General features: G+C 42.3%; 3 protein-coding genes across 5 annotated transcripts in view; 1 reads left to right on the top strand and 2 right to left on the bottom strand.

Moving 5' to 3' along the window:
• The window catches only part of LOC120047817 (protocadherin Fat 2-like), a 77,923-nt gene extending 73,221 nt beyond the window's left edge, over positions 1–4,702 (top strand). Inside the window, exons 24-28 of the mRNA XM_038993356.1 lie at positions 555–1,068; positions 1,659–1,812; positions 2,263–2,362; positions 3,174–3,615; positions 4,182–4,702. Coding sequence (XP_038849284.1) covers positions 555–1,068; positions 1,659–1,812; positions 2,263–2,362; positions 3,174–3,615; positions 4,182–4,702 — 1,731 coding nt within the window. The remainder of the gene's footprint in view (positions 1–554; positions 1,069–1,658; positions 1,813–2,262; positions 2,363–3,173; positions 3,616–4,181) is intronic.
• The window catches only part of LOC120048907 (probable E3 ubiquitin-protein ligase MID2), a 1,198,409-nt gene that overhangs the window by 101,248 nt on the left and 1,077,306 nt on the right, over positions 1–19,855 (bottom strand). The gene's annotated exons all lie outside the window — the stretch shown is intronic.
• LOC120047852 (proton-coupled amino acid transporter 1-like) overlaps positions 11,326–19,855 on the bottom strand; it is a 52,441-nt gene continuing 43,911 nt past the window's right edge. For all 3 annotated transcript variants that reach the window (XM_038993406.1, XM_038993405.1, XM_038993404.1), the window contains one exon: positions 11,326–14,372. In XM_038993406.1, coding sequence (XP_038849334.1) covers positions 14,098–14,372 — 275 coding nt within the window. In that variant the 3' untranslated portion in view covers positions 11,326–14,097. The remainder of the gene's footprint in view (positions 14,373–19,855) is intronic.

The raw sequence follows: 19,855 nt of genomic DNA, 5'->3' as shown, positions 1-19,855 counted from the left end.
GTTAGATTACTTGTTAGATATTACTCGGAACTAGAAGCACAAGCATTTCACTACACTCACATTAACATCTGCTAACCACGTATATGTGACCAATACAATTTTATTTTATTTGATTGATATGTTGTGTTCTCTTCCACTGTCTCTACTTCAGACTGGTGGGGACTCTGAGGAATAAAAGTTTACCAACAGTGAACACTGTTATATTATCTTTCACAGCTGATGGATAGTTTTATCAGTGTGTATATAACAGAGTTCTACAATCTTCCACAGCTGATGGGCAGGACGTTTGGTATTTTGTACTTTATAAGGATCTTCATTCGCTGTTCCAAAAGCAGCAGCTACTCTTCCTGGGGTCCACACAAAACCTGAAACATGCCATAATACAGAACATTAATAGACAAGAACAGATCAAGAACAACCTTTTTTAAAGGTTCATGTAAAGTGAAGTTGATGTTCATGTAAAATATATACTGTCTTAGGTGTGTCTACAGTGTTAGGATGAGCAGTGTTCTGTACGTTTGTGCTTATGTGTTCTCTTCTGTTGTCTTCTACAGCTGATGGGTGGAGAGTTGAGGTTCATGTATCTCTGTGGCAACACACTACCGGGTTCCCTGCATGTCCACGCAGCCCCAGTGGTGTCAGACGGGCGGTGGCACCACGTCCTTCTGGAGGTCAACGGTACCATCCTCAGACTCACCCTGGACCACATTCACTCAGCCCAGGTCGTCCTCTCTAAACCCTGCCATCTGATGCAGCCCCATGGGGCTCTGATCCTCGCTGGCCCCCCTGGTCCTGGTTCTTCTCCAACCACCACCCCCACCACCCCCACCACCTCTACAGAGACCCAGGCCAGGGCCCAGACCCAGGCACAAGGCTTGGTGGGCTGCCTGGAGGGTATGGAGCTGAATGGGGAGCCCATCAGGACAGACGAGAATAAGGAGTGGAATGGGCCTGGGAGGAGGAGGGTGTTTGGGGTCTACCAGTGCTGTGTCAACCAGGTCAGGATGAACAGCTGTGACACTAACCCCTGTCTGAATGGAGGAACCTGTGAGGAGGAATCAAATGGAGGTCAGTTTCTTAACCTTGGCATACTGTATCACTCCCCAATAGTGTCAACCTCTACAAACAACACAAATAGCATACTGTAAGCCTCTACCCACAACATTCAAGGTAGCAACAAAGCCTACAGGTTTAGAGAAAACATCCCTGTTGTTTATGGATATTAGTTCTGAGATGTAACTATACTTATGGCATATTGTCTAGTATGCCTTCAACAACATCTGATTTTTCCATCTGCGAGGGTGGACATTTAATCACCAATATGAAAATAGCATGTTGAACAAACTAGTGTTTGAACAGATTGGAGGAGTCATCTAGTCTATAAAATATTATCATAATTGTTCTACAAGGAAGTTGAAACTAGAGTAGTGAGGTGCAAACTGAATAACCAGACCTCACGACAACTGGATGGAACCAAACTGTCTATACAAAACTCTCTACCCTATATTCCACTTTTTGAAATAGTTTGTATCCTATCCTTCATTAGCATCCCTCTGCTGTTACTGAGAGAGTAAGAGAACTGTCATGGTGTTCTAGAACTTTGGCCATCTTCAGTAGGCTGATCTCTCTTCCTGTTTATATGTTGGTTTGCCCTCCAGGGTTCCACTGCAGCTGTCCGGAGTCCTTCCATGGCCCCCGCTGTGAGCTGGACAGCAACCCCTGTGCCTCCCAGCCCTGTGCCCACGGTGGGGTGTGTGTGCCAAAGAGTCAAGGTTACATCTGCAACTGCCAACTGAATATGGCTGGAAGCAGGTATGTCTATCTATCAGATAGCTGTCCCTCCCATCCCTGCAGCCTCGGTATAAACACAATGTTAGTTTTCCCCCCACACTTTGCTCCGATGATGACGTCAAGAAATCAACTTAATTTACAATGGAATTAGTGTTCACATGTCTAGGACAAAAAGACCCGTACACTATTATGCTTCTAATTCCACATTTTATTAAATGACAAATAGTGTTCACGTTTCTCTCCTCTTTAAGACCTCTCCACCTACCAAGTAGTACAGTTGTTGTGATTCTTTTTGGTTAGTCATGGAAAATGTTACCCATGGTAATGCTCCTAGTTTCATTGGCTCAGGGGATGATTAAGCCTAATTCTGTTGTTTGTCCTCTTTCCTTCCTTGGAAATGGAACTAAAAGCAAAATGCCTCATTTTCGTTCTCTGCAAGATAATGGACAATAAAGTATTCTTCTTCATTAGGTGTCAGAGCCTAATTGACAGATGCTCTCCCAACCCGTGTCAAGGAGGGTATGACTGTACCTTCTCTGGGGGCTCCATCCACTGCAACGCTCTGCCCCAGGTATTGTACCATGCTAAACTACAGTACCCATAATGCTCTGTGTAACATATCTGGTTTTAGTAGGTGTAGGGTGAAGTTGCCCTAGACCAGGGGTGTCAAACTCTGCAGGTTTTTTGTTTTTTCCTTTCAATTATTAAGACTAAGACAACCAGGTGCGGGGAGTTCCTTACTAATTAGTGACCTTAATTCATCAACTAAGTGCACGGGAGGAGCAAAACCACATAGACACTCGACCCTCCATGGAATGAGTTTGACACCTGAGCCCTAGACGCTGATTTTGGGTCAGTTTGGCATTTTTCCAGTAATGGTAAGGTTAGAATTGGGGGAGCGGAAGCTGATCCTAGATCTGTACCTAGAGGAAACTTCAGCCCTGGAGTGTTTTAGTAAAGCCAGGGCCGGCTCCAGGCATAAACAACGGAAGTGGACGCTTAGGGCCCCAGGGTCATTAGGGGGCCTACAACCCATATATACAGTCGGGTCTCAAACTTCTTGTTGAGAGTTAGAATAGTACGGCACAAATTTGGTTGCGCATCAGCAGTTTTTCTCTTGTTATGTCAGTCACTGACAATCTCAACTAGCCATGCCAGCTAACAATTTTTAGATTGGTAAGTTAGTCTAACCAGTTACTTGTAGTCATGAATACCAACAGGGCACGTGCCCAGTGGCCCTGACCTCCAGGGGGGGGGGGGGGGGGGCAATTGATTTTGTTAGTCATTCAGATATCATTTACATTGCATAAGTCATGGCAAAAGTCATGGCCCAGCCTTAACTAAATCTAACCAAAAGGTGTCCCATCTTTCCATCAATACAGCTGTCCACTGGGCTGGGCTACATCGAGATCGTGGAGATCTGCGCCAGCTTGACAGGTGTTTTCTTCCTGGTCGGTGTTTTCGTCTGCGTCCGCAAACGCTACGTCCAACAGAAGAAGAAGCCTCTCTGTGTTCAGGACTCCAACGGTTACTTCCAATCCAGTCTGGCCAAATCCATGATGGCCAACACTCCAGAGGTCAGCCCAATAGAGATGAGCACGCTGATAGGTTCTGGTAACGACCTGGATAACAGTCCCTTCAGATCTCTGAAGCCTCGCAGCCAGATGGACCTGGGGCTGGGGTCCCAGGTAAGCCTAAGGGCCGGGAAGCAGAAGCCACAGGGGCCTGTGGTGTGCAGTGTGGCCCCCAACCTCCCTCCAACACCTTCATCCATCTCTGACAATGAGTCCATCAGGAAACACCACTGGGATCAGGACTATGAAGGTGAGTTCAATGAATAATTAGAGTAGATGATAGCTGTCTGAGTTTTTCATTTATTGATGGCTGTGGTAGTAGCTTACCCGACATGCCGTGCCGGTCTTCAATTTATCCAAAAATAAGTGACAGCATTTAATTGACTTGACAGATGAGACACCCAAAAGGACAAGTGTCTGAGGGCGAATGATCTGGAGACGAGGACATAACAAAGCATTATTCATATTATACTCCTTCTCACTTTGTCCTTTAGATCAGAACAATGGAGGTTACTCATCCATACATGAATGTAATCCATTATCAGTTGTGATACATACAGAGCGTGTGGCGGTGAGAAATAGTCTGGTCAGGCAGGCAATTCCTGCAGAGGATAAGTTACCAATGTGTTGAATTTGAATAGGTGTTTCATCACTCAGAGGTTAGAATACCTTACCTACTGTATAACGAGTTTAAGGACTTTTATAACGAAAAGGATACTTTTAACATTGATGTGAAAATCATCTGAAAACAAAGGCGTTTATACTGAAGGACTATAGTGAATGATAATGTATTACTCTCTTCTCCCTGCCGTTCAGTCTACCCTGCTGATCCTGACTATTACGGTCGACCCAACCCTGCGGTCCAAGAGTACCCCCAGGTGCAGGAGTTTCCCCAGTTCGACATTGTGGAGGACACCTATGGCTCTGTGACCGCATCAATAGACTCACGTAGAAACTCTCGCTTCAGCGGATTCCCGTTTCCCCTGGAGCGCTCTGACCGTCGCGCTCCCTTACCGCCCTGCTACAGTAACCAGAACCTGGATGACTTCCTGGGGGCTGACGGTCTTCCATTACCCATCTCTCAGTGCCCCAACGAGTACACTGCCATCAGCTACTATCCCACGCAACATGCACAAAGCATGGACAATGTGTCGTCGGGCTACCGGCGCCTCAGCATGCGCCTCAGCGTTGCCATGCCGTCCTACGCTGAGTGTAACTCTCCTCCTCCTTCCCCTCCGTCCCAGCAGGCTAGGCATGCAGGACGGAACTCTCGCTGCTACAACGGGTCTGACATGGTGGGCAGCGACTATGGAAGCTGTGAGGAGGTCATGTTCTAGAATGTTTTAGAGTGTTCTAGTCTAGAACCCAGTGAAACTAAGTGAGAGTTGCAGATACATTGTTCCCTAACAGAGGTCTCTTTAAGGGAGAGACTGCAACGTTCTATGAAAGATTTGAGTCTTGAACATTCTATGATGTGAATTAATTACATTCTCTCCAGTCAATTCTTAGAATGTCTCCATAGAATGTGATTCTACGTGGGCTTGACATTGGATAGAGTAAATGAAAGAGTCCCTCACATTTTCTTCCTCAGGGTTAAACAGTATTACGGGATGTTTATCTGAAACTATGACAACAAGGTCTCGCAAACAAAGATGTGCTGAACTAAACACTGCAGCAACATCAAACGCTCACTCCTCTAGACCACTCTCTGAGGGAGAGAGACTGGCTTTGTATAAAACCCAATTCCTATAAAGTATGAATATGTCTACAAGTCATGCAGAAAATAGCTACATTTCGTACAATAATAACCATATAACCAAAAAGATGTTGCATACAGTAATACAGTTCCTATGTATGACCTCACCATTCAGTACAGTATGTATGTAGTCATATGGATTGCGTCTCAAATGGCACCCTGTTCCCTACAGGCCCTGGTCAAAAGGAGGGCACTACATAGGGAATAGGGTACGATTTGAGACGTAGTCATAAGTGACAAAATAATGAAGGGGACTGGATCCTAACAGTAAGAAGAAATCCATATTTAATGAATAAATGGATCATAAATACACATACATATTATGTGTGTTTGTCATAAAACAGATTGTCTATTCAATATAACTTTTATCCCTGATATTGCCAATTGTGTAAATAGTGCATAGTGTGGAAGTATTCAGACTTTTATGACCCCCCCAAAAAATGTTTTATCGGAGTTGTAACGGTTGATGGTATTCTTTTGTAATAAGTATTTTGAGTCCGAACACGTCCAGGGAATTATGGGAAAATTACTGAATTCAAAGTGATATCATGACATCCCAATGTGTTTATATGTGCTGTGTATGTGTGTGCTAGTCCAATGAGTTAACATGTGTTTTTGTGTGTATTATTTTTGTATCAATGTGGGGTGTATGAACCCCATGTTTTGAAGTTGTTTCTCTGTGAGAGATTTTAAGTCATGTAGTATTGCCAATTTGTTTTCAACACTGTAATCGCGCCATGAATAAAATAGGATCTTATATTATTAACAAAGTATATGTTGTCAGTATTGATTGTAATACTTGTATGTGTAATGCGCCGATGCTGTTGGATTGACATCTATAACGGCTATAACATGTACATGCAATACCAGCGGTGACCACAAGGAGACACAATTTGATCACATTGGTAGAATAAAACTCCCTTCTCATTCACACATGTATAATTTTACAAAACAATTTCCCTTTGTGAAGACCAGATATTTTTCCAACATTAAGCCTACTCAGAGTAACAGTTCCATGGTAATGTCACTCTCTAGAAAACTGACATCATCATTTAGATGGGGCGGCAGGGTAGCCTAGTGGTTAGAGCGTTGGACAAGTAACCGAAAGGTTGCAAGTTCAAATCCCCAAGCTGACAAGGTACAAATCTGTCATTCTGCCCCTGAACAGACAGTTCCTAGGCTGTCATTGATAGAATTTGTTCTTAACTGACTTTAATAAATAAAGGTTAAAAGATGGTGGATTGAGATGTTCATGTTCTGTACAAGGGAGGGAGACTCATAAGTTAATACTTCTCATCAGAACTAATGGATGTACATAACTAGAAAAGGGTCAGGAGGCAGAGAGATGAACAAAGATTATTGAGAGAGAAATGGGCAGTGAGTCAGCTACAACTGAAGCAGTAGAAGATCCAGCCTTGTCAGTTGCACCAACCTGTCAGATGAATACTCTGATGAGGATTATTCATTTCCTACATAAGGGCTGTAGGATTTTCTTAGTGAGCATGCATAGACAAGGGTGTCCCCATGATTAAGGCTAGGTCATTCAGAACCAAGACATCTCTCTACTGCAACTGAAACTCTGACTGAAACCCTGAGGCTGCGTAGCCAGTGTTTCAGATGGCATGTTCATTATGCATTACAGAATAAAACAGCGCATACCAGCCTGGTCTCAAGAACTAGACGTAACATAGTAAAGTAACAACCAAATTAGTATGATATGTTACATTTGGTATGGTTACATAAAAACATAAGGTTACTTAAGGCAAAAAATGAAAGTAGGGTCGTTGGAAAGGGGTGGGCGTATATACCGTAAACGTCTGGCAAACCAAAGGTTGCGTGTTTGAATCTTATCACGGACAACTTGAGCATGTTAGCTAATTATCCACTTTGCAACTACTTACTACTTAGCATGTTAGCTAACCATTCCCTTAACCTAACTCCTAACCTTAACCCTTAGCCTTGTTAACGTTAGCGTTAGCCACCTAGCTAATGTTAGCTACAACAAATTGGAATTCATAACATATCATATGTTTAGCAAATTCGTAACATATCGTACAAATTGTAATTAGTAACATATCATACAAAATGTATGATGGACATCCAGGAGCTTGACAGCCTGCCATTCCGCTCTGTGGACAACGTATCCCGTAATTAGGGCAGAGCCACAAGCATCTCATCATTATATACAGTATCTCTGGTAGAGCAGGGTTTCCCCAACTCTGTTGGAATGCCAGACCATTTGGCATTCGCCAGAATAGCCCTATGGCCATTCTGTCTCTGCTCTAGCATATGGACCTGGATGCCATGACCTTTGAAAGGTGACAGTAGAGAGTGATGTATATATAAATACTAGCGGAAGGTCAAGGGTCATGGGTCAACAACGTACTTCATTATCAGGTCAAGTGGCATCACCAGATAAACAAAACACTCCAGGGATAGCGTAGGCCTGCAACCCAAATGGCAACCTATCCCCTACACAGTGAACTACTATTGACCCCAAATGACACCCTATCCCCTACACAGTGAACTACTATTAACCCCAAATGACACCCTATCCCCTACACAGTGAACTACTTTTGAGCATAGGGTGCCATTTGGGATGCATGTTTGATTACACCAGCGGTTACACCAAAATAGGGGCCAGCATCATTTACAAGGACATACAGGGGGTTTTACACCAAAATAGGGCCAGCATCATTTACAAGGACATACAGGGGATTTTACACCAAAATAGGGGTAGCATCATTTACAAGGACATACAGGGGGTTTTACACCAAAATAGGGCCAGCATCATTTACAAGGACATACAGGGGGTTTTACACCAAAATAGGGCCAGCATCATTTACAAGGACATACAGTGGGTTTTACACCAAAATAGGGCCAGCATCATTTACAAGGACATACAGGGGATTTTACACCAAAATAGGGGTAGCATCATTTACAAGGACATACAGGGGGTTTTACACCAAAATAGGGCCAGCATCATTTACAAGGACATACAGGGGGTTTTACACCAAAATAGGGCCAGCATCATTTACAAGGACATACAGGGGGTTTTACACCAAAATAGGGGTAGCATCATTTACAAGGACATACAGGGGATTTTACACCAAAATAGGGGTAGCATCATTTACAAGGACATACAGGGGGTTTTACACCAAAATAGGGCCAGCATCATTTACAAGGACATACAGGGGGTTTTACACCAAAATAGGGGCAGCATCATTTACAAGGACATACAGGGGATTTTACACCAAAATAGGGGTAGCATCATTTACAAGGACATACAGGGGATTTTACACCAAAATATAGGCAGCATCATTTACAAGGACATACAGGATATTTTACACCAAAATAGGGCCAGCATCATTAACAAGGACATACAGGGGATTTTACACCAAAATAGGGCCAGCATCATTCACAAGGACATACAGGGGGTTTTACACCAAAATAGGGTCAGCATCATTTACAAGGACATACATGGTATTTTCAAGTCATGCGTGAACAAAGTGCATTATAAATGAGCTGGTGCGCACTGTAAAGAAGACAGGGATGTATACAGTATACACACCCTGCCTGCCTGGACACATCCAAGGACTCAGATGTATTGATGTATTAATGAATGCCTGCAGTAACTGCACTGGTTAGTGTCATAACTATACTGAACAAAAATATACATTTCAAAGATTTTACTGAGTTACAGTTCATATAAGGAAATCAGTTAATTGAAACAAGTTCATTAGAACCCTAATGTATGGATTTTACACGACTGGGAATACAGATATGCATCTGTTGGTCACAGATACGTTTAAAAAAGCATAGATCAGAAAACCAGTCAGTATTTGGTGTGCACCATTTACCTCATGCAGCGCGAGAAAAAGAAATTGCAGCCCAAATAGATGCTTCACAGAGTAACAGACACTTCTCAACATCAGCTGTTCAGAGGGTGACTGTGTTAAAATCAGGCCTTCATGGTTGAATTGCTGCAAAGAAACCACTACTAAAGGACACCAGTGATAAGAAGAGACTTGCTTGGGCCAAGAAACACGAGCAATGGACATTAGACCGGAGGAAATCTGTCCTTTGGTGTGATGAGTCCAAATTTGAGATTTTTGGTTCCAACTGCCGTGTCTTTGTGAGAGGCAGAGTAGGTGAACGGATAATCTCCAGATGTTTTCTTTCAGTGTAGAGCAGGGATCATCAACGGGGGCCCGGAACATACAGTTGGAAGTCGGAAGTTTACATACATTTAGGTTGGAGTCATTTAAACTCATTTTCAGCCACTCCACAAATTTCTTGTTAACAAACTACAGTTTTGGCAAGTCAGTTAGGACATCTACTTTGTGCATGACAAGTAATTTTTCCCAACAATTGTTTACAGGCATATTATTTCACTGTATCAAAATCCCAGTGGGTCAGAAGTTTACATACACTAAGTTGACTTTAAACCTTTAAACAGCTTGGAAAATTCCATAAAATTATGTCATTGCTTTAGAAGCTTCTGATAGGCTAATTGACATCATTTGAGTCAATTTGAGGTGTACCTGTGGATGTATTTCAAGGCCCACCTTCGAACTCAGTGCCTATTTGCTTTTTTTCATTTCTTCAGTGCCTCTTTGCTTGACATCATGGGAAAATCAAAAGAAATCAGCCAAGACCTCAGAAAAAAAAATTGTAGACCACCACAAGTCTGGTTCATCCTTGGGAGCAATTTCCAAACGCCTTAAGGTACCACGTTCATCTGTACAAACAATAGTACAGATGATTTCATGAGAAGAAAAATTATGTGGATATATTGAAGCAACATCAAGACATCAGTCAGGAAGTTAAAGCTTGAACGCAAATGGGTCTTCCAAATGGACAATGACCCCAAGCATACGTCCAAAGTTGTGGCAAAATGGCTTAAGAACAACAAAGTCAAGGTATTGGAGTGGCCATCACAAAGCCCTGACCTCAATCCTATAGAAAAATTGTGGGCAGACCTGAAAAAGCATGTGTGAGTAAGGAGGCCTACAAACCTGACTCGGTTACACCAGCTCTGTCAGGAGGAATGGGTCTAAATTCACCCAACTTATTGTGGGAAGCTTGTGGAAGGCTACCCGAAACGTTTGACCCAAGTTAAACAATTTAAAGGCAATGCTACCCAATACTAATTGAGTGTATGTACACTTCTGATCCACAGGGAATGTGATGAAAGAAATAAAAGCTGAAATAAATCATTCTCTCATTATTCTGACATTTCACATTCTTAAAATAAAGTGGTGATCCTAACTGACCTAAAACAGGGAATTTTTACTTGGATTAAATGTCAGGAATTGTAAAAAAAACTGAGTTTCAATGTATTTGGCTCAGGTGTATGTAAACTTCCGACTTCAACTGTAATTACAAAATAATTTGTAGACTGCAAATTGACCACAAGAAGCCCAAACACGTTTGACTAAAACAAAATAATTTCAAACCTAGCTTACATTTGTATACAATCAGATGTCGCTCTATTATGCGTGGGAATACTTGGGAACATATTTCTTAAAAATCACTTGGAGCTGATTTCCAACAAGGAAAAAGTTTAAAAAATAAAAAAGTTTAACATTTTTTGCTCTGAAAACTTGGGGGGCCAAATAAAACCACCACCAGTTGGGGAACCCTGGTGTAGCGCCTATAGATAAGTTAAAGAAGAAGTCACCCCAAACCACTCTCTCCATGGCACTCAACAGCTCAGTCAAAACAGGATAATTAAACAGAAAGCATACTTAGAAGTCCAAACAACTTAAGTGGAGAACATTTCAGACAGTGAGGAAATATGCAAATATTTTATACGCACTAATTTTTATTTTTGCTGAAATTACAGTACATTCAGTGACTCAAAATGTACAATATTACTCTGGCTTAACATACATCTGTAAAAAACCCAAGACAAGCTGTGATGATAGTTGAGATATTCATGATATGCAAATATTGCCATTAAAAGACATTTAAAAAAATTATAATAAACATGTACCTTTATTTAACTAGGCAAGTCAGTTAAGAACAAAATCTTATTTACAATGACAGCCCACTGGGAAACAGTGGGTTAACTGCCTTGTTCAGGGGCAGAATGACAGATTTTTACCTTGACAGTTCGGGGATTCAATCCAGCAACCTTTCGGTTACTAGTCCAACACTCTAACCACTAGGCTACCTGCCGCCCCAACAACTGACATGCTCCGGTACTTTGGCGAATAGTACTTTATTTTTTTTCTACTCCCACTTGGGCTGGATGTGTCAATGTGTAGTTCATACATGCATCATCTATGAGCAGAATTACTGTTTTATCTCTATTAAAAATAAAATCCCTAGCTTGAAAGCGACTGTTTTCTGGAACCTATGCAGCGCCATTTTCCCTACATTTACCTCCACGTGGGCCAGCCCCGTAGCAATTAGAGTTTCAGCCCCTTGCCATTTGAGTGACAGCTATCAAGACACACACAGTAGAGTGAGGGAGCGAGAGCAATGATGTGGTGGACATACGCCGTAGTACACCACTTTCGGGGGCCTACTTTTGTCCAGAACTACTGGCTAACAAGTACGCAAAAGTACCGGAGAGGATCTTTAAGTGAGTTCTATATGATGGGTAACCTCCAAGTCATCACCTTGTAATTAATTTCTAGAGAGACATCAGACTAGTGAACGAGACTGACTACATCCCAAATGCCACCCTATTCCCTATTATAGTGCACTACATTTGACAAGGGCCCATAGGACTCTGCTCAACAGTAGTGCACTAAGAAGGCAATAGGCTGCCATTTGGGACGTAACCGTATGATGAGTACAATTTTTATGTAAACATCAGAATTTCCGTCAACACCACAACAAGCAACAAAAATGCATACGTATAATTTCCAGAAGTGAGAATTTCTTTCATTTAGGCTGTAATGAAATAAAAAAAACGATAAAAAAAATAAATGACATGTTCATGATCACGACAAAAAGACCCCTTATTAAATGTTCAGCAGTATTTCTCACGGGAAATTCAGAATACTATATTTGATTTACAATAAAGTGCCAACTCAACAATAGTTCAAACCTGCCATTATTCAAAGCTAGTATAACTTCCAGAATTGTTAACTTTTTCCCCATTTAGACTGTAATGAAATAAAAAATTTTTTTTTTTTTTTACATGTTCAAGATCACGAAAAAAGACCCCTTACAAAATGTTCAGCAGTATTTTCTCATGGGAAATTCAGAATACTATATTTCAGCAACAATAAAGTGCAAACTCAACAATAGTTCAAACCTGCCATTACTCAAGGCTAGTCGAAGAGAGCAACTATCAGTTAAGTTCTCCCAATGCCATGTGACATCACCATGATATCCAACCCACTGTTAATCTGGGCCTACTCAGTCCAACCCACTGTAATCTGGGCCTACTCAGTCCAACCCACTGTAATCTGGGCCTACTCAGTCCAACCCACTGTAATCTGGGCCCACTCAGTCCAACCCACTGTAATCTGGGCCCACTCAGTCCAACCCACTGTAATCTGGGCCCACTCAGCCCAACCCACTGTAATCTGGGCCCACTCAGCCCAACCCAGTCTAATCTGGGCCCACTCAGCCCAACCCAGTCTAATCTGGGCCCACTCAGCCCAACCCAGTCTAATCTGGGCCCACTCAGTCTAAAAACTCAAACCGTTGGTACAACCGAGACAAGTGATAAAACAAATGAAATAGTTGTGATATCTGGAAAAATAGTAAGATGAATAAATCCAGTGTCCAACTTGAGACAAATGTAAGAAATGAAAATGCCAACATAAATAACATCAACTGAGAAATAACAAAATGGTATTAGCTCTACAATAATACACATTGTTTTGTATTTTCTCTTTACAGTCCCTCAAGTTCATCAATATTACAGTAGGTGATCTAGTCAGCTTGCCTTAAAAATGTAAATGAAGCTTTACCTTTTAAAAACAAAAAAAGTGAACTTTCAACTATTTCATCTTGTCTCTAAATGTAGTCAATCAGTAAACGGTATTCAACGGTCATTGTCATAGCTACATGTACAGCAGTAATGACGACGGTGATCATCAGACTACAGGTTGTTGTGTTCTGAGTCTTATTAAACACGGTCACTCATTTACCATTCTATTGGAAATAGTCTAATCACGCTGTGGTTAAAACACACATCTTCCTCTTTTGTAAGGCCTATAGAATGAAGATATCATTCAAAAATGGCACTTAATAATATCATTTAAATAACAGTTAACTCGGTGGTTCGAGCGCCGAATGCTGACTGGCTGAAAGCCGTGGTATATCAGACCGTATACCACGGGTATGACAAAAATGTATTTTTACTGCTCTAATTACATTGGTAACCAGCACACAAGTGCCTTATTTCTTAATTTGATCACTTAAACAACTTTAAACCACTCCCAGGATGTTTTAACAAGAAATGTTACGAGAATGCGATTGCTCAATATTCAATGATTTGGTTAAATTATTCAACATAAAAATAATAAAACATATAAGATAGAAGGTACGCTTGCGGCATAGCATAGTTCAAAATATAAAAGTATGTAATAAAATTTAGAATTAAAAACATCGAAGCTCATGAGGCACAGAGAGAATGACGCTCGTGTCAGAAGAATATGTTCTCTACTTGGCTATACAGCTACTGTAGAAAATAGTTGATTTACACTTATATTCCATTAATTGTTCCACAGCGACCAATAACCACAACAGTAAGCAGACCCACAATATCAATAAATGTGTAATCAATGGACAATGGAGCAAGTGAGAAAAACAAAACATGTCTGAAGCCAGGGTGAGGACTTCTGGGTTTGATTGTTTGACAGCAGTGGAGGCTGGTGTCACCTTAAATCGAAGGAAGGTACCATCCATTCTAGAATGAACCTGTCCTCAGATTTCTCCACCCACCAGCCTCCACTGTTTGCCAGACCAACCACTGTCAAGATATCCTCCTCTTCCTCACTAGATCTCTCACTGGACCTGGAAGAAGGTCACATCCAGATTGTCATGTCTGCCGTTGCGTTTGATGATCTCTGTGATGGATATATAGGTGCCGGTGATGAAGCCGATGAAGCCGATGACAGAGATCAGGGTGTTCTTGACGATGACCCAGGGAGACAGACCTTCGTTGTGGTAGGTGAGGATCTGGAGAAGTGGAGGGAAGATGAGAGCCAGGAAACTGCTGCTGATGGACCCCACTAAAGAGATGACCAGGTCCAGCTGGGGGATCAATATGGCCAGGACACCTGGGGAGAGAGGTTGGAAAAATACTGTGAAATTGTGAAAATGATAACGCCCCTTTAGTGTAAAAGCTGTTTGAAAAGACTGACTGATATTTCAGCCCGTTTTGGTTGGATGGAGTTTTGGGCTTCCATGGTGACATCACCATTCAGTGAATTAGTTCGACTAATAAGAAAGAGTTCCAAATCTCTCTGCCAATAACAGCCCATTTTTAGTTTTCCCCTCGCCCTTTAAACCACTCCCAGACAGTCCTAACGAAATTCTTGCTTGAGAAATTGCTCTTTGCTAAGAAGCTATTTTTGTTTATTTTTGACCATTTTGATTTAAACAAATCACAGTAAGGTACTTAATTATTACCCACAAATGATTCAATGTTGAGATAAAACAGCTGCATTAGACCTTTAAAGTCTGTTGTATAAGAAGGGACTTGAAACCACATGAGGCTTTCCAGGCAATCGAACAAGACAAATTGTCGATGGAGGATAGGCTGACTAAGTTGATGTACTTAGTGTTGGCCTAGTTGGTGGTGGTAATGCACCTTAAAGTTGTTTGTCAACCACCATATAAAGTCCAAAGAAGAAGAAGCCTGAAGGAGAGATTACTAGAAAACTTGGTTTACCCTTTTTTCTGTGGATGAATTCTCAGAGTATAAAACCTTGTGCATTTTCAGGTAAAATAACAACCCAATGTTTATATCCCAAATGAATATAGTTGGTTAAGAGTTTGTTTTGATATTTCAACCTGCGTGTCCTGATCGTGTCTGGTGTGGGGTGGACAAAATCAACATGAGCGCGCCGGGTCTAGTCAGCATGTTAACCTACCAGATTCAAATTTCACCAAATATGTTGTGTTCCCACAATGGAGTAAACAGCTTTATGAAGGTCTCCGTCTATAGAACACATATTGTAAACATCATTTGAACTCCACACATATTTTGGAATTTCTGGTCATTCTTGACAACTGCTAATCAATATCCAAAACCAGCACACAATTTTTATTTGGAGTGTTCACACTGCACTGAGTGCACACAAATTGTTGACCAAGTGTGAAAACACCCTAAAACATTTTTGCCTAGTTAATTTCAGTAAAAACAAGAAACTGTAATCACAGAGAAAGTGCCCTAAACACAATGTCAAAACAGTTGCTGGAGCAAAACTACGAAGAAAAAAAAGAAATACTATGTTTGAACTAGGAACCAGAAATAATGGTTATGTTGGGTGAAATCTGTGACCAGGATAAGCAGCACTGGCTTATGTCACGGCTCCAAATGACACCGTACAAAACAGAGACACAACCTTCACATTCTGCAGGGTGACAATAACCCAACGTGATTGCTCTTCTAAATCAAAACTCTCAACAGGGAGAGGAAGAATAAATCAAAACTGTTCACTGCGCAGCGCTCGCTTATTGCCTAGTTTAATGAATAAATCAATATAGATTTATTGTGAAACCATGATTTGAAATAATTGCAAGTACACATTTTGGGTACTATGGGTAGAACAGAAAAGACACAGGCAGAAACAGTTTGAATGAGGTTCAGAGCCAGGTTAATTTGGTATTTTTATATACAGTGGGGAAAACAAGTATTTGAGACACTGCCAATTTTCCTACTTACAAAGCATGTAGAGGTCTGTAATTTTTATCATAGGTACAAAAATCCAGAAAATCACATTATGATTTTTAAGTAATTCATTTGCATTTTATTGCATGACATAAGTATTTGATACATCAGAAGAGCAGAACTTAATATTTGGTACAGAAACCTTTGTTTGCAATTAGAGATCATACGTTTCCTGTAGTTCTTGACCAGGTTTGCACACACTGCAGCAGGGATTTTGGCCCACTCCTCCATACAGACCTTCTCCAGATCCTTCAGGTTTCGGGGCTGTCGCTGGGCAATACGGACTTTCAGCTCCCTCCAAAGATTTTCTATTGGGTTCAGGTCTGGAGACTGGCTAGGCCACTCCGGGACCTTGAGATGCTTCTTACGGAGCATCTGAGTAGGGTAGCTGTAGAAAAGGGATTGTTTTTGTCTCTATTTTTGTCTCATCAGACCACATGACCTTCTCCCATTCCTCCTCTGGATCATCCAGATGGTCATTGGCAAACTTCAGACGGGCCTGGACATGCGCTGGCTTGAGCAGGGGGACCTTGCATGCGCTGCAGGATTTTAATCCATGACGGCGTAGTGTGTTACTAATGGTTTTCTTTGAGACTGTGGTCCCAGCTCTCTTCAGGTCATTGACCAGGTCCTGCCGTGTAGTTCTGGGCTGATCCCTCACCTTCCTCATGATCATTGATGCCCCACGAGGTGAGATCTTGCATGGAGCCCCAGACCGAGGGTGATTGACCGTCATCTTGAACTTCTTCCATTTTCTAATAATTGCGCCAACAGTTGTTGCCTTCTCACCAAGCTGCTTGCCTATTGTCCTGTAGCCCATCCCAGCCTTGTGCAGGTCTACAATTGTATCCCTGATGTCCTTACACAGCTCTCTGGTATTGGCCATTGTGGAGAGGTTAGAGTCTGTTTGATTGAGTGTGTGGACAGGTGTCTTTTATACAGGTAACTAGTTCAAACAGGTGCAGTTAATACAGGTAATGAGTGGAGAACAGGAGGGCTTCTTAAAGAAAAACTAACAGGTCTGTGAGAGCCGGAATTCTTACTGGTTGGTAGGTGATCAAATACTTACGTCATGCAATAAAATGCTAATGAATTACTTAAAAATCATACAATGTGTTTTTCTGGATTTTTGTTTTAGATTCCGTCTCTCACAGTTGAAGTGTACCTATGATAAAAATTACAGACCTCTACAAAAAACCTGCAAAATCAGCAGTGTATCAAATACTTGTTCTCCCCACTGTATGTATTTATAGTAGAGCCTTACATTCTCACTTTCTCTCAATAGAAGGCTGTAGTCAGGTTTATTCACAATCTCTTTTCTACAGCTACCCTACTCATTACCATGGCTGAGAGAGAAAGAGCTCCCATGGCTGAGAGAGGAATAGCTCCCATGGCTGAGAGAGAGAGAGCTCACATGGCTGAGAGAGTGAGAGGAGAAGAGAATAGCACCCAAGCAGAAGTGAAAAATCAGTCCAGGTTGCTTGCAATATGCACCATTTTTCAAATGCAGATACATTCTCTAAAATGGACAAACAAGCGCCACCCACTAATCATAGTATCATCAATGGACACATGGACAGTAAATGCTTTTGAGAAGTACCCAACCAGCACAACTGGTTTTTAGAAATTTTATCGCATGTATGTCACATTTACATAAGTGTTCAGACCCTTTACTCAGTACTTTGTTGAAGCACCTTTGGCAGCGATTACAGCCTCGAGTCTTCTTGGGTATGACGCTACAAGCTTGGCACACCGTATTTGGGGAGATTCTCCCCTTCTTCTCTGCAGATCCTCTCAAGCTCTGTCAGGTTCGATGGGGAGTGTCGCTGCACAGCTATTTTCAGGTACCTCCAGAGCGGTTCGATCGGGTTCAAGTCCGGGCTCTGGCTGGACCACTCAACGACATTCAGAGACTTGTCACGAAGCCACTCCTGCGTTGTCTTGGCTGTGTGCTTAGTGTCGTTGTCCTGTTGGAAGTTGAACCTTCGCCCCCAGTCTGAGGTCATGAGTACCCAACCAACACAACATATCATTTTCATCAGATCAGATGCACTGCTATTACTGACAACCTCAACATAGGAATGTCCATCCACAGTAGAACTGAAAACACACACTAGATAGGTCATTGGAGGGGCCTTCACCCTTTTCTCCCTGTATTCTCGGAACCTTCAGAGACCTTCCGTGTTCTTTAAACCCAGGTGTCACTGAGTTTAGGGTACTTTCTCTTTGTGAGATAGGAACAGTTGACAAATGAGGAGGGGTTGGGTTTGAGAACAGAGGGTCTTGTTGCTCTGTAAGGCGGTGACAAGGTGAGTATGTCTGTGTGGACAATATCCTCCTCAGGCGGGTCGACCAGGCCCAGGATGGCAGTACACCCCTCTGGTCTCGTGTTATGGCTCTCTGCCCCTGTACTCGCAGACAAGGTAGAGGACTTAGGAGGCTCACGCAACTTCCTCTCCTGTTTCCATCAACAGACACGCTAGCCTCATCATCCTGAGGCCTGTTCCACAGACAGGTTTAGTACCCTGGGAATCATCGCTTTCCTTTTTTACAACTTATCCATTTGTTCGTTCATTTAAAAATGTGATGAACCACCTCATTTCAAATCAGAAAAGATCCCTTCCAACGTCTGCTAGCAGCACTACTTTGGCTGAGGCCTACAAACTCCAGCCATTTTGGACAACAGAATAGCTTTAAGACATTGTGCATTAGTTGACAGCAGAACACATGAGGGATCACTGGTGGGGTCCAGTCCCACTGCTAGTGGGGTCCAGTCCCACTGCTAGTGGTGGTGGGGTCCAGTCCCACTGCTAGTGGTGGTGGGGTCCAGTCCGACTGCTAGTGGTGGTGGGGTCCAGTCCGACTGCTAGTGGTGGTGGGGTCCAGTCCGACTGCTAGTGGTGGTGGGGTCCAGTCCGACTGCTAGTGGTGGTGGGGTCCAGTCCGACTGCTAGTGGTGGTGGGGTCCAGTCCGACTGCTAGTGGTGGTGGGGTCCAGTCCGACTGCTAGTGGTGGTGGGGTCCAGTCGACTGCTAGTGGTGGTGAGGTCCAGTGGGCCCGCCTACTTCAGTGAACTAAAAAAAAAGTTAATTTGAAGTCTTCAATCAGAATGGAAGCAGTCTGAAATGACCATGGATCTGCGAGAATAAAAGCGTTGCTTCTTGACATTTTCCCACCACCTTGACGTCACATCTGGCCATTCAGATATATGGACTGATCGTTAATTGAAAAAGGTTAAGGAAACAGTGCCATGTAGTTAAGTGCCATTTTGAATGAAAGAACAGAGCCTGAAGCTGAGAACATTGATGTAACGTGATTATCGTTCACATTGAGTACATTGATCATTGCATGGAAAGACCGAGAGGACAGGGTTTTTCAAAGATCTGACATTCAGTGCATCACCCCTTAACTTTTTCAACAAAAAAAATATATGTTACAGCCTTACTCTAAAATTGATTGAATCGTTCCCCACCCCCATCATCAATACACACACAACCACATATTGACAAAGCAAAAACTTTTTATATCTTTAAAAAAAAAAATATGTTAACAAATGTATATATACACAAACACACACCACATTTACATAAGTATTCAGACCCTTTACTCAGTACGGTACTTTGTTGAAGCACCTTTGGCAGCAATTTAAGCCTCAAGTCTTCTTGGGTATGACGCTACAAGCTTGGCACTCCTATATTTGGGGAGTTTCTCCCATTCTTCTCTACAGATCCTCTCAAGTTCTGTCCAGTTGTATGGGGAGCATCGCTGCACAGTTATTTTCAGGTCTCTCCAGAGAGGTTTGATCAGGTTCAAGTCTGGGCTCTGGCTGGGCCACTCAAGGACATTCAGAGAATTGTCCCGAAGCC

This window comes from Salvelinus namaycush, chromosome 5 (assembly GCF_016432855.1).
Source record: "Salvelinus namaycush isolate Seneca chromosome 5, SaNama_1.0, whole genome shotgun sequence".
NCBI lineage: Eukaryota > Metazoa > Chordata > Actinopteri > Salmoniformes > Salmonidae > Salvelinus > Salvelinus namaycush.
This window is presented reverse-complemented; position numbering and strand designations above follow the sequence as displayed.